Source organism: Cimex lectularius, unplaced genomic scaffold (genome assembly GCF_000648675.2).
Source record: "Cimex lectularius strain Harlan isolate CLEC.00 unplaced genomic scaffold, Clec_2.1 scaffold185, whole genome shotgun sequence".
NCBI lineage: Eukaryota > Metazoa > Arthropoda > Insecta > Hemiptera > Cimicidae > Cimex > Cimex lectularius.
Window position 1 is genome coordinate 755,887 of NW_019392756.1, and position 15,373 is coordinate 771,259.

A 15,373-nucleotide genomic window follows, 5' to 3' on the forward strand; every position below is an offset into this window, starting at 1 on the left:
CCTACTTTGGCTTTTCAAAACTACAAGTTAGTACTAATTTTCCCTTAAAACCTTTTTGTATTTATATCAGCGTCTCTTTATTATTCAAATATAGGACTTCGGCAACATGCTTTGCTCAGGAATTTCCATGCTTCGGCTTGTAAAAAATACAAGTAGTGTTGGATGGACTGTAATAATGCAAAACTTTGATAATTGGGCCAGTTTATCCCTAAAAACCAAAGCTTTTTTATTATGTCTTTATCGTCTTCTTGTGCCAAAAAGAGGTCCAAATTTCAGCTTTTCGAATTTTTCTTACTTTGGCTACTCAAAACTACAAATAATGCTTGCTGTTTAGTTATAATGTACTAACGACTTTGTCAACGTGTCCTTTCTGTCAAAAAATGTCTTTGAAATTCCACGTTTGTCCTTGGAATTATCCTTAATTTGACTTTTGAGAAACTCGTTTGTTGAATATTAATCAACTGTGATAATGAGACTAGTTTTTCCTTAAAACTAAAAGCTTTTTTATTATGAATTTATCGTTTTCTTTAGCCAAAAAGAGATCCAAATTTCAGTCTTTTCTCGTTATTTTTCTTACTTTTGGCTCAAAACTACAAATAATGTTTGGTGAATAGTTATAATAAGTCCCACAATTATGTGTTTAGCTTTTCGTTGGAAGATTAAAACGTACTTACGACTTTGTCAGCTTGTCCTTTCTGATAAAAAATGTCTACGGTTTAAATTCCAACTTTGTCCTTGGAATTTTCCTTTCTTTGACTTTTGACAAACACAAATAATGTTTGTTGAATGTTAATAATGAAAAACATTGTTAATGGGACTATTTATCTCCAAAAGTGTACAGTTTTTATGATTTTATGGTCAGCGAGTCTTTTTATGAAAATGTCCCTAGTACACAAATTCTGGCTTTTCTCACGGAATATTCCAACCTGGGTAATACACAAAGACAATTTGATAAATAGGTAAATATTAATAATATAAAACTTTGATAATGGGACTAGTTTTTCCCTAAAACCCAACGCCTTTTTATTATGTCTTTATTGTTTTCTTTTGCCAAAAAGAGGTCCAAATTTTAGCTTTTTTCTCGGAATTTTTTCTTAAGTTGGCTGCTCAAAACTACAAATAATGTTTGGTGGATAGTTGTAATAAAGTATCAAAATAATGTGTCGAGATTTCATTGGAAGGTTAAAATGTACTAACGACTTTGTCAACTTGTCCTTTCTCTCAAAAAAATGTCTTTGGTTCAAAATCCACCTTTTTCTTTGGAATTTTCCTTACTTTGACTTTTGGCAAACACAAATAATGTTTGTTGAATATTAATGATATTAATGATGAAAAGCATTGCTGATGGGACTATTTATCTCCAAAAATGTTCAGTTTTTATGATTTTATGGTCAGCGAGTCTTTTTATGAAAATGTCCCTAGTACACAAATTCTGGCTTTTCTCACGGAATATTCCAACCTGGGTAATACACAAAGACAATTTGATAAATAGATAAATAGTTTTGATAAATAGTAATAACGTAAAACTTTGATGGGGGCTAGTTTTTTCCTAAAATTCATAGCTTTTTTATTATGTCCTTATCGTTTTCTTTTGCCGAAAAGAGATCCAAATTTCAGCTTTTTTCTCGGAATTTTTTCTTAAGTTGGCTGCTCAAAACTACAAATAATGTTTGGTGGATAGTTGTAATAAAGTATCAAAATAGTTGTCAAGTTGTCCTTCTTGTCAAAAGATGTCTTCGGTTCAAATTCCACCTTCGTCCTTGGAATATTCCAACCTGGGTAATTCACGAAGGAAGTTTGATAAATATTTTATCCCTAACCCCAAAGCTTTTTTATTATAACTTTATCGTCTTCTTTTACTAAAAAGAGATCCAAATTTCAGCATTTTTCTCGGAATTTTTCTTACTTTGGCTACTCAAAACTACAAATAATGTTTGGTGGATAGTTATAATAAAGAATCAAAATAATGTGTCGAGATTTCGTTGGAAGATTAAAAAGATGTCTTTGGTTCAAATTCCACCTTTGTCCTTGGAATTTTCCTTATTGACTTTTGAAAAACGCAAATAATGTTTGATGAATATTAATAATGAAAAAGATTGCTAATAGGACTATTTATCTCCAAAAATGTAGTGCTTTTATAATTTTATGGTTAGCGAGTCCTTTCGTGAAGATGTCCTTAGTACACAAATAACAGCTTTGCCCTCGGAATATTACAACCTGAGTTATACACAAAGACAGTTTGATAAATAATAATAATGCAAAACTTTGACAGTGGGGCTAGTTTTTCCTTAAAACTCAAAGCTTTTTTATTATAATTTTATCGTTTTCTTTCGCCAAAAGAGGTCCAAATTTCAGCATTTGGACTGAATTTGGCGGAATTTTTCTTCGTCACGACTTTGTCAACTTGTCCTTTCTGTTAGAGGAGAGGTCCTCAGTATACAAATTTTTCCCAAGGGATATTCCAACCTGGGTAATACACAAAGACGGATAAATGATAACAATGAAAAACTTTGAAAATGTACTTGCAATGTAAATGTAAAAATCTCCAAAAAAATATAGAGCTTCTCTAATAAAAAAGTCCTCAGTACAAATTCCAGCTTTTCCTTTGCAATATTCCTTAATTTGACTTGCAAACAAGCACAGGGCGTATTTGATGAATAGTTATAAAGAACTAAGACAATTTTGCGTCGGGTTTTCCATAAAAAAAGTTAAAGAGAATTAACGTCTTTATCCTCAACTTGTCTTTTCTATCAAAGAAAAGTCGTATAGAAGGATTCAAATTCCAGTTTTTTCGGAAAATTCGAAACTTTAATTTTCGAATAAACACAAGCGCTCTTTATTGGATAATTTCTAGTCAATAACCTTTGTAATGGAATTAATTGTTCTTCAGAATTTACCCTCTTTTATGATTTTATCAACAGGAGGTCTCCTTATTGGTCAAATAGAGTTCCTCCGTTCATATTCCATCATTTACACATGGACTTTTATGATTTCTGTATTCTATTTACCGCCTAAAAAAATATTTTCTTACAGAATGACTGTAGTAATGGGAAGATTTTATATTAAAAATTGACAGATTAACTTCTTTATGGACAATCCGTCCTTTTGCCATGAAGAGGTCCTGGATTCAAATTCCAGCTTATTCCTTGTAAATTTCCGTTTTTTGACTTGCGAAAAAGCAAGGTTGTTCAATAAATGATATATAGATTATAATTATGGGTAATGCGACCAGTTTTATTTTTTATCGTCAGTATGATGTTTCGGTTAAGAAGAGGTCCTGGGTTCGAATTCCAGCTTGGACGTTGGGATTTCTGTACATCGGCTTATGCCAAGTCGCAACGGGGTTTTGGCGAATTGTTATAATGAAGACTGTCAATAATGGGAGCAGTTTTTATCCACTGTTAAAGCATGATAAAGTCTTTATCAGCGATGTTTCGGTCAAGGAGAGTTCCTGGGTTCAAATCCCAGCTTATTCCTTGGAGATTTCCGTTCTTTGATTTGCTAACAAGCAAGGTTTTTCAATAGACGGTATATACACAATAATTATGCATAATGAGACCAGTTTTTATCCAAAATTTAAACCGTGTGACGTCTTCATCGCAAGTTTCTTTATGTCAAGAAGAAGTCCTGGGTTCGAATTCTAGCTTGGTCGTTGGAATTTTCCATACTTTGGCTTATGACAAGACACAAGTGGGATTTGGCGGATTGTTATAATGAAGAATGAGAATAATTGGAATAATTTTTATACAACATTTAAAGCGTGTAAAAGATTTTATCTTCAGCATGTCCTTTCTCAAGACACCTCAAGAGAGGTCCTGGGAACCAATTGGTCGTTGGAATTTTTTGACTTTACCTATTCCAAGAATAAAACGGGTGTTGAAAAGTTATAATGAACTATGCCAATAATGGGACCAGGTTTTACCTAAACCTTAAAGCTTGTCTTTTTGGACGACGTGTCCTTTCGTCGCGATGAGGTCCTGGGTACAAATTTCAGCTTTGCCCTTGGAATTTACTTTGGCTTGTGAAAAAAAAGCAAGGAGTGTTTTAAGTATAGTTTGTAGTCATTAAGTCAGGAAATTGGACTAGTTTTTACCCTTAAACCCATTTTTTTTTCTTATGGTCAGCGTTTTGTTTGTTTAAAGGATGTCCTCGCTTCAAATCGCAATTTTAACTCTTGGACTTTACTGATAACGCAACTCTAGATCAAACTGTCCAGATCTTAACATGACCAGAAAATCCCATAAAATTGCAGAGAAAATATCCATCCAGGTGGTATGAACTTTATATGCGATTCACCTACGATGAACGGTAAAGGTCAATGCTTGAAACTATGGGTAGTTTATAGTGTGTTAATGGCTAGAGAAACGGCGCTGATTAATTTTTAAGAATATAAGAGAAGCCGTTTTTTTTTGTTAGTCCACTAGGTGTAGGAACGGTAGCCGGGGTCTGCTAACGAGGCATGAAGGCTCATCAGCCGCTTCCTATTCATCCTCCTTCCATGCCGATTCTGCGGGCCATTGTCCTACGAGGGGGGCGCATTCCGCCCTGATGAAGCCCAGGATTCCGGGAACCGGAGGCCCACTCTGGAAACGCATTTTCCATCGATCCCGGAGGAAAATCGATTCCAACATGTATCACTTTACCGTTGGGATCTTTTCATCGGTCTCGACCCGTCCATCTCCGGAGAATTGGCGACGCACCATTCGGAAGAGTCGATTACATCGATTTCCCGTGATCAGAGCATATACCGTAATGCATTGTAGTGTTAAAAATCTCAAGGAATCCTAGAAAAACTTCTTTTTTTTATATGACCCTCGTATAAGTACTTTAATGTAATAACACTCTCAACACTTTACATCCCAACAATTTACATCTTTGCTTAGAAATCTAACAAAGCTGACAGCTTGAAAACCTTTGTACAAAAAATAATAACCACAGTCCAAAAAAAAAAATCCTCCTAAAGTACAAAACTAAACATAAAACCCGTTGTCTTGTTATTACAATACGTTTAATAAAATCGTGTTCTTTTGAAAGGTGGGACGATTAGAATTTTGGTTTCATCTTTCAAAACGCTCCACTATTACTCCTAGCATAACCTGACCCTGTTTGAAATATGATTTTCTCACGTTTTTTCGCCCTGAACAACATTTTCTTCAATTACTGAAGGAACACGTTTCAATTATATTTATTGGCCAAAATCGTTATACTAAATTCATTTTTTTTCTTTTACCTAAATTTCTCCAGCCTCTCATATTTTTTACAACTACCGGTGGGATCATCGATTTCGATTTATACTCTTTTTGGTGATACTAGGTCGAGAAATATCAGACAAGTGTCGAAATGTTTAACCAGGGGTGGCAAGAATTTTTTTAGTTCAAAAAACGGAAATTGTACGCCAATAATTTTTTTCTATGTTAAGGCAAAAATATGCAGGATTGTATGAAGTCAGAAAAGACTTCCAGAAGCAGAAGCGTCTTAAAAGCATACTTCTTGTTGCTTTTTAAGCACCCTTTAAATTAAATATGCATTTTTGATTTGAATGAATACATATATGAATTTTCGTAGCCCTTATAACACGAATTTTTAAGACTTTTTTTTTGGGGGGGGGAATTATCTCAAATTTTCCAAATTTTTCGCATATCACAATAATGGATGATTATTTTGAAATGACTCCACCGATCAGCTATAAAGTTAATTACTGTTTAGAAAACTAGAAACTAAAAAAAACTACTAAAACTTTTCTTTGGTAAATAGATAAAAACAGAAGAAATTTAAAAAAATTACATTTAAAAAACGTTTGGGGATTGATAGTTGATTTCATCCTGACTTTTTCCCCAGTTATAATAAAATAATAATATAAAGTAGTTTATATAGATTAAAGCGAAAAATATTTGTCTTTTAAACGTCTAATAAGATTAAATTTCCATCAAAACAAATTTTTTAACACTGGACATTTGAGTCAAACAAAAAATTTCCTCAGAATAATCCAACTCGGAAGTATTTATTTCTTGCTCTAAAAAATCGTATTTAATGGCAATAAAGTGTGCATAAAACAAATCCAAATTCTTAACAAACAAATTTTTGTCTTCTTTATTCGCAGCGTTTTTTTGTTTTTGTTATTGATTATTGATTTAGAAGTTTTTAAGGAAAGTAGAAATGACATTAGTAAGTTGACACCACGTACGTAAAAACCACAATATGTAAACAATTTGAAGAAATTTCATTACAAAATAATAATTAATTGTAATGGTCGAAAGTAGAGACAATAATAAGAAAAAATTACATTTAAATGGTTTTTCTAGGTTTAATAGTTTTAAACAAAACCAGGGGGATGAAGTAACAATTTCACACCATTCATATAAAAACCATTATCTGCGTGTATACGATTTAAAGAAATTAGGAAAAACATTGATTGTAATTCAGCACAGCTTTTCCAAAAAAAAACAAAAAAAAACAACTGCTTAATTATTTTTCTGCGTTTAGTAGTTTCAAAGAAAACCAAGGGGACGAGACACCCTGTATATAAAAATTACGATCTGCGTGTATACGATTTAAAGAAATTAGGAAAAACATTGATTGTAATGTTCAGCGCAGCTTTTGCAAAAAAAAAAGCTTAATTATTTTTCTGCGTTTAGTAGTTTCAAAGAAAACCAAGAGGACGAAACACCCTGTATATAAAAATCACGATCTGCGTGTATACGATTTAAAGAAATTAGGAAAAGCATTGATTATAATGTTCAGCACAGCTTTTCCAAAAATAAACTGCTTAATTATTTTTCTGCGCTTAGTAGTTTTAGTAGTTTCAAAGAAAACCAAGGGGACGAGACACCCTGTATATAAAAATTACCATCTACGTGAATACGATTTAAAGTAATTAGGAAAAACATTGATTGTAACGTTCAGCACAGCTTTTGCAAAAATAAACTGCTTAATTATTTTTCTGCGTTTAGTAGTTTTAGTAGTTTCAAAGAAAACCAAGGGGACGAGACACCCTGTATATAAAAACCACGATCTGCATGTGTACAATTTGAAGAAATGTCACAAAAAAGTCAACTGCAATCTTTAAAAGTTACGCAAGTTGACATCCTGTATGTAAAACCCACGATCTGTATGTGCACAATTGGAAGAAATGTCACAAAAAAAGTAAATTGCAATTTTTAACAGTGACATTTAAGCTGAGAAAACTCAGGGGAGTTGACATCCTTTACATAAAAATCACGATCTGCGTGTGTACAATTTGAAGAAATGTCGGATAAAAGTTAATTACAATGTTCCGTAGAGCTAATGCTAGGAATAAAAACTGTTTAATTTTTTTCCTAAGTTGAATAAGTTTTATAAAAAACCGGGGGCCGGCAATAGCAAGTTGACATTCTGTACATCAAAATTACGATCTGTATGTGTACAATTTGAAGAAATGTCACAAAAAAAGTTAATTGCAATGTTTAAAAATGGCAGTTATGCTAACAAAAAAATTGGATGCCAATAGCAAGTTGACGCCCTGGATATGAAAACCACGATCTGCGCATATATGGTTTAAAGAAATTTCATGAAAAAAACTTGATTGTAATGTTCAGTAGATCGTTTGCTAAGAAAAAACTGTTTAATTTTTTCCTGGATGGAAGGTTTTAAGAAAATCAAAGGTTGTCAATAGCAAGTTGACATCCTGTACATCAAAATTACGATCTGTATGTGTGCAATTTGAAGAAATGTCACAAAAATGTTAATTGCAATGTTTAAAAATGACAGATATGCTAACAAAAATCAGGGGATGCCAATAGCAAGTTGACACCCTGGATATAAAAACCACGATCTGCGAATATATGGTTTAAAGAAATTTCACGAAAAAAAGTTGATTGTAATGTTAAGTAGATCTTATGCTAAGAAAAAAAAACTGTTTCATTTTTTCCTGGATGGAAGGTTTTAAGAAAATCAAAGGTTGTCAATAGCAAGTTGACATCCTGTACATCAAAATTACGATCTGTATGTGTACAATTTGAAGAAATGTCACAAAAAAAAGTTAATTGCAATGTTTAAAAATGACAGTTTTGCTAACAAAAAAATTGGATGCCAATAGCAAGTTGACACCCTGGATATAAAAACCACGATCTGCGAATATATGGTTTAAAGAAATTTCACGAAAAAAAGTTGATTGTTACGTTCAGTACTAAGAATAAAAGTTATACTAAGAAGAAAACTTTAACTGTTCCTAGATTGAATAGTTTTTAAGAAAATCAGGGGATGTCAATAGCAAGTTGACGCCCTGGATATGAAAACCACGATCTGCGCATATATGGTTTAAAGAAATTTCACAAAAAAAGTTGATTGTAATATTCAGTAGATCTTATACTAAGAAAAAAAACTGTTTAACTTTTTCCTAGATCAGGGGATGTCAATAGCAAGTTGACACTCTGTATTGTATATACATACATCTTATTATTGGTACAATTCGTGAAACGAACGGTCAAAAACATCAAAATTTGAACTCGGAACGTTTTCGTCGTTTTCCCACATGCTAAATGTTTCTTCAGTTTTCAAAGTTATTTTGAGCCGTTTGTAAAACCAAGTGTTTACAATTCGGAAAAATTTCATCCCAAAATAAAAGTTCATTGAAATCTAATTAATTGTTTTACTTACTATTTTTCATAACGAAGAATGAAGGAATGAATAATTGTCGATTTGATGATTAGAGGCTGTTTAAGTATGTCTTTTTTACATGCAATAAACATTGTTAGTTTTTCTCTTTATTAAGTAATTTTAAATATGCAATGTAATCCATTGTGGTTTAATTTATGTGACTTTCTATATTCCAAGCAATCCTAAGGTGCTGGGGATTCAGTTTCAATAGTCAAATTTCAAGAGATAAGGGAGTTTTACAAGTTTGTCAAGAAAAAGAAAAAAGAACATAGGGAAAGGGCGCATAGACGAGAATGTCGACATAATTCGACACTAAACATCGACCCCGGGGCTCTTTTAATATGCAGATCTCTCCTGGAATGTTTTGAGCAGTCCTTTCAAGAGGCACACGAGCCAAAATTTAAATGAACCCGACGAGGGGATTTGTGATTGTCTTGAGTCTTATTTGCATCTTCCCTGTAGCCTCGTGCCTCCGAGGGGTACATTTTTTTATATATATTTAATTCCTAGTCAAAGATTCGCCCCACCTGACACGGCGTATGCCTCGGCACGGTTCGAATTTGAATAAAGCCTTTGCAGGTTCAAAGCTATCAAGTCACGACAAAAATCCGAGGGGTTGACAAATTAACAGACCCTTGGCAATTTTGTATTTTGAATAAATAAAACCTTGAGTAAAATTATTTACCTTTTTCAATTGTGATTAAAAAAAAAAGGATTTCACTTTGAAATTAGGTTTTTGAAAATCTAGATTAAAAATTACTAAGATAAGGAGAATCGGTGAAAATTGGAGCGCGGGTTTAGTCAGAATTAGTATCAAAATAAGGCCAGATCTTTATCGGATTTAATAGCTCACGATGAAAAATAACCGTCCGATTGTCACACAGATTAATTGCCTTTTGAATAAAGTCGAAAATTATCCCAGGACGAAGGAAAATCCCAGAGATTATCCAATTTAACAGAGGGGGGGGATTTTCTATGGAAAATTGTATCTAATGTCTTCATGAGGGAAATAAGACCTTTTGTTGCCAATTTTAACCGATGGACTATTATCTTTTTTAAATACATCAGTTAGCAGAGTATACTTAAAAATTACTTAATTCTCTTCAACAACCTCACCTTATCATGCCATCATAATTTTAACAGCACTCATCACGATTCGATCATTAACCAACGAAACAAGCAAAATAAATATACAAAAAGGGAATATTCCTTTTTTTAAATAAATATTTCCAAAGATTATGTAATATTAAAACAATAAATAATTAAGAGATTGATCAAAACTTCTCCCTCCATACCAAATTCCAATTTATTCCATCATGCAAATGAACTTCTACATAAAACTTATGGAATATTTACACTCCCATATTCCATTATCCCTCACCTTCTGATGTTTATTTGAACATCTCAAAAAAATCCAGGTTTTGGTCTTATTACTCACAAAATCCACCAACAACTCCTCAGAAAATCCATAAATTATATTCTTCGTTCCACCTACCTCCTAACTTGGAAATACTAATTCAATATTCACTAAAGTGTATACGAATAAAAAGTTTGTACTACCTCATTTTTTTACTGAGCTTAAAAGCATTCTTTTACGCAATTTAGAGCGACCTGATTATTGTTTTTTGAGCCAAAAAGGCAATTTCCTCTTTTCTTATGCAATCTATGCTAGTGTTCCTCAGGGCAGCGTACTGGCACCCGTACTGCTTTCTGTATCATATAAAAACGATTTGGAATCCATATTCACGGCTTAAAGACCAGAAAAAAATAATAAAATATTTCCACGAATTCTTGTTCAGTTCAATTTATTACTGACCAAGAAAGGACGCCATACTAAAACCAATTATGGACTGAGGGACTAGAAGGACTGGGTTTTAGCTAAATGCTCAAACATCCTTCTTATTCAAACCTGCTTAATCAACTGATTTTCCCGCGCCATACAAGGCAAATTCATACTCGAATCCTATCAATGCAGGAGTTCGACGGGGCAGCGTACTTGCACCTATTCTGTTTTTGGTATAATATACAAACGACTTGGAATCCACATTGACGGCTTAAAGACCAGAAAAAAATAATAAAATCTTTCCACGAATTCTTGTTCAGTTCAATTTATTACTGACCAAAAAAGGACGCCATACTAAAACCAATTATGGACAGAGGGACTAGGAATGGGGGGTTTAACTAAATGCTCAAAAATCCTTCTTATTCAAAACTCCTTAATCAACTGATTTTCCCGAGTCATACAAGGCAAATTCATACTCGAATCCTATCAATGGAGGAGTTCGACGAGGCAGCGTACTGGCACCTACACTGTTTTTGATATCATATACAAACGACTTGGAATCCAATTCACGGCTTAAAGACCAGAAAAAAATAATAAAATCTTTCCACGAATTCTTGTTCAGCTCAATTTATTACAAAGCAAATCAATGAGTTCGACAGGGCGGCGTACTAGCGCCCTAACTATTTTCAATCTCTTCCACACCATCCCACGCAGACGATACTGCAATCCATTAACGCCTAAAGAATCTCCCACTGTTGGAATCTTGGCTAATTGAACGCAGAAAAATCTACTTCCTATTTAGAAAAAGTTGTCCCAAGTGGACAACCTACGATTTGAAAAAAACTACTGACGTAGAAACCACAACTCGGATAGAAAATAGAAGATGAAACGATACAAAATCCTCTCACGACTACTTGAAAAAACTAGCTTATCAAAAACAAAAAACGACATTACAAATCTATACCACAACCAGTGTAGATAAATGTAGTAAAATCTGAGAAAAAATCTTTTCAAACCATATACCATCATAAAAAAAATTCTTATCAACAAAACTTATCTTTCGTGGTCCGATTGACCAAATAACTTCTTTCAATTTAATTAAACTCTATGTAAAGTATTGGTCGAAATGAAAAAGTTAGTGTCACAACCCATTCGAAAAATGGCAAAAGGGAGGAAAAATTCGAAACGTAGGTTGAGATGTCGATAATTAAGTTGGTGTACGAGTGGATCGAAGTCAGGATAGTTTAAGTGGTAGAGCCGCAGCGTATTGAGCCGAAGGTCGTGGGTTCGAATCCCGCTCGTGACACTAACTTTTTCAACCAATACCTTACTCAAAGATTAATTAATTGAAAAAACTATTAGTGTTTATGTATGGAGAGCTACTCGGAGGTAGTTTCTCCACTAAATGTACATTTTGCATTTTTTGGGGTAGGTTGATTACATTCAAGTTAGTTCATTCATGCAAACTAATTTGTTTTTATTGTTAAACATTTACCAGATGTTTTAGTGATAAAGTCGTTAGGAATGACATAAATTTTTTTACAACATTGATAAAATTTTCGATGGGTAAAATTTAAAGGGAATTATATTGTTTTATTTCACTCAAAAGTTTTTTTTTTAAATAATGGTGATATATTAAGGGTGAAGGAAATGGAATTTTCTCCATCAGGTATGAAATGCGTTAACGAAAATCCAAAATGAGATTTTCGCGCATCTGTAGATTGTACAAAAGGGAGTCGTAATGGGCGGAAAGGTGTCGCAGGGCTTTTGTCTTGCCAAATGGGGTAAAAAGGGAGGAGAAGAAAAAAAAGTCTAAAAGAGGGCCGGTGTCGGATTCGACACGTTGTAAAAATCCTCGGTGGATACCTGCCTCCGTGACACTCATTGATGGATACGTTCAAGGGAGGCAGGGAGAGGAAAAGGGAAAAAATAAATAAAAGGAGGCCCCATTCAATAGGCTTTCGGCAGGGCCCCCCCCCCAATTAGCGAGCTTGTGTGAAGCTTCAGGGGGTAAATATATAAAAAAAAAATATATTGACTGGGGATGAAAACGGGTGTATAAAATTCTAAAATGTACAAATTTTTTTTTTCTCTCTATATACACTACACTGTAATTTTATAAATATTCAGCCTTGAAAGTGCACCAATTTTATTTATTTTAATAATAACCCACCACCTGTTGGAAATTAAAAAAAACATGCAATACCCAAAACATACAAGCAAACATTTCAACACAAAAACTACCGTTATCCGCATGCCAAAATACACAAAAATTAAAAAAAAATAAAAAATAAAACCATACCTGCTTCCTCGTCTGGGAAACGAGGCTTCGGATGAGGAAAAAAAATAAATAAAAACTTTTTTTTTGAATAATTATTTTTTTATTAAAATTCGTATTTTTCCGGCCGACGGCCGATAACAATATGATAATAAAGCACTTTCTGGTATTTTCTACCAAAAAAAAAAAAGTAGGAAAGGCGATACGGGGTATTAAAGATTTACAATATCATACAAAAATTCGGGACTCTTTTTAACAAAACTTACAATAGACTTCTCATAATATATAAACAGATATACAAAATAAAATGAAAAGTTAATAAATTGGGCGAGGGAACTTTTTTTTATCATATAGTAAAAGAGAAAAAAAAATTATATAGCTATAGGAACATTTTCTTTTTTTCGATTAAACAAAAAAAAGGGACAAAAATATACATTAATTATTGTCTGTAATTATATAAAAATTAAAGTTTTTTTATATATATTTACACGTATAAAATTGTATAAAATAAATTTTTCTTTCTATGTATAAAATGTACATGGATTTCTTTCTTTTTTTGAATATGTATATAAGACTGTCGAAGGCTTCGTTACGTACCTAAAAAAACCGAGAAAAAAAATAAAAAAAATTAAAATCATAAATCAAAATAAACAAAAGAAAATGATAGAAATTAAAAATAAAATATTAAATAATTGTGTATTGTGGCATGCGGTAACGGAGTCACGTCAGCCTTCTGCCTTCTTTCTCTTTCCTGCGATCGGGGGGTGGGTTGCAATAAAAGTGGGATTGGCTTGCAATATTAATATCTTTATTTCCGCCCTTCATATTGCCCCCGGATCTCTTGGGGATGCCTCTGAGATAAGGGCTCGGGAGGAGAGGATTGATGAAAAAATACGGGAGACGTTTGGGGATTTTTTTTTCCTTTTTTTTACGACTTGTGTGTACGCTCGCAAGTATGATTTCGGGGGCGGTGAGGGGTGCCCGGGTGAATATAGACGGGGTCGAAGCGAATCAGCGAATTATGACTCGCCTTTAGGGGCGGGGGTGGATTCATAAAAAGTATTGTCTTTAAAGATTGAAAGTTGTTTTTTTCCCCAGGAAATTCTTTAAAAAAAAAACTTCCTTAACAGCATAAAGCATACACAAGAGCCTTAACTTTATAATTGTTACAGTTATGATCGGATTGATCATTAAAATATTGAACCAATATACTAATATCTCAGGGACGAGTCAGCTCATCATAACTTTTCTTGGGGTGGGTTCATGAAAAACCCTTGTTTAAAATATTATAAAGCCTACAAGAAAAAAATAAACTAAATCTCTTTTACGTTAAAAAAAAACATTAAGCTTCTGAGCTAAATACAGAGAAAAACCAAAAATTAGGCAATTTGGGGAAGAAAACTTACTCCAGACATTTAACGATGTAAGACACAAAAGAAGGAACTCAAAAACCAAAAATACTGACAAATCCCTGAATACTGGAGATTCATCAAATTAATTTAAAAAATTATGAACCGAGAAAATAACATCTCAGGGGATGAAACGAATCAGAGATTTATGACTTTCTCGGAAGATGGGCCATGAAAAACCCTTTGCTTAATGTAGTATAATGCCAATTTTAAAAACAGAAAAATAAACTAATTCTTTTTTCTGTCAAATAAAAAAAAACACACTTAATTATCTCATAATGATCAATTAGAGAGAAATATCGAAAATTATGCAATTTTGGGAAGAAAAGTAAGTCCAGATATTAAACGATGTAAAAAGACATTAAAAAAAGGAACTTAAAAACCAAAAATGCTGGCAAATCTCTGATTACAGGAGATATGATCCAATAAAGATAAAAAAAATTAATTTAAAAACAAAAATCTCAGGGGATGGGACGAGTCAGCGATTCATGACTTTCCCGGAAGTTGGGCCATGAAAAACCATTTGCTTAATGAAGTATAATGCCAATTTTACGAAAAGAAAAAATGAACTAATTCTTTTTTCTGTTAACAAAAAAAAACACACAAAATATCTCATAATGATCAAATAGAGAGAAATATCGACAATTATGCAATTTTGGGAAGAAAAGTACGTCCACACATTAAACGGTGTAAAACGACATTAAAAAAGGGAACTTAAAAACCAAAAATGCTGGCAAATCTCTGATTACAGGAGATATGATCGAATTAAGATTAAAAAAATTAATTTAAAAACAAAAAACATCTCAGGGGTTGGGAAGAGTAAGCGATTCATGACTTTCCCGGAAGTTGGGCCATGAAAAACCATTTGCTTAATTTAGTATAATTCCAATTTTACGGAAAGAAAAAATAAACTAATAATTTTTTCTGTTAACAAAAAAACACACAAGAAAAGTATATCTCATAATTATCAAATAGAGAGAAATATCAAAAATTATGCAATTTTGGGAAGAAAAGTATGTTCAGACATTAAAAAATGGAACTTAAAAACCAAAAATGCTGGCAAATCTCTGATTACAGGAGATATGATCCAATTAAGATTTTAAAAAATTTAATTTAAAAACAAAAACATCTCAGGGGATGGGACGAGTTAGCGATTCATGACTTTCCCGGAATTTGGGCCATGAAAATATATTTAATGATTTTAACTAATGATTTTTTCTGTTAACAAAAAAAAACACATAATATCTCATAATGATCAAATAGCGAGAA

At 32.8% G+C, this 15,373-nt stretch overlaps 1 protein-coding gene across 4 annotated transcripts in view; it reads right to left on the reverse strand.

Moving 5' to 3' along the window:
- LOC106663051 (zinc finger homeobox protein 4) overlaps positions 1 to 15,373 on the reverse strand; it is a 313,616-nt gene that overhangs the window by 78,979 nt on the left and 219,264 nt on the right. Inside the window, exon 4 of one of the 4 annotated variants that reach the window (XM_024227315.1) lies at positions 13,119 to 13,292. The exons of the other annotated variants lie outside the window; for them this stretch is intronic. Coding sequence (XP_024083083.1) covers positions 13,285 to 13,292 — 8 coding nt within the window. The 3' untranslated portion in view covers positions 13,119 to 13,284. Of the gene's footprint in view, positions 1 to 13,118; positions 13,293 to 15,373 lie in introns of those variants that run through there. 4 annotated transcript variants of the gene reach the window in all.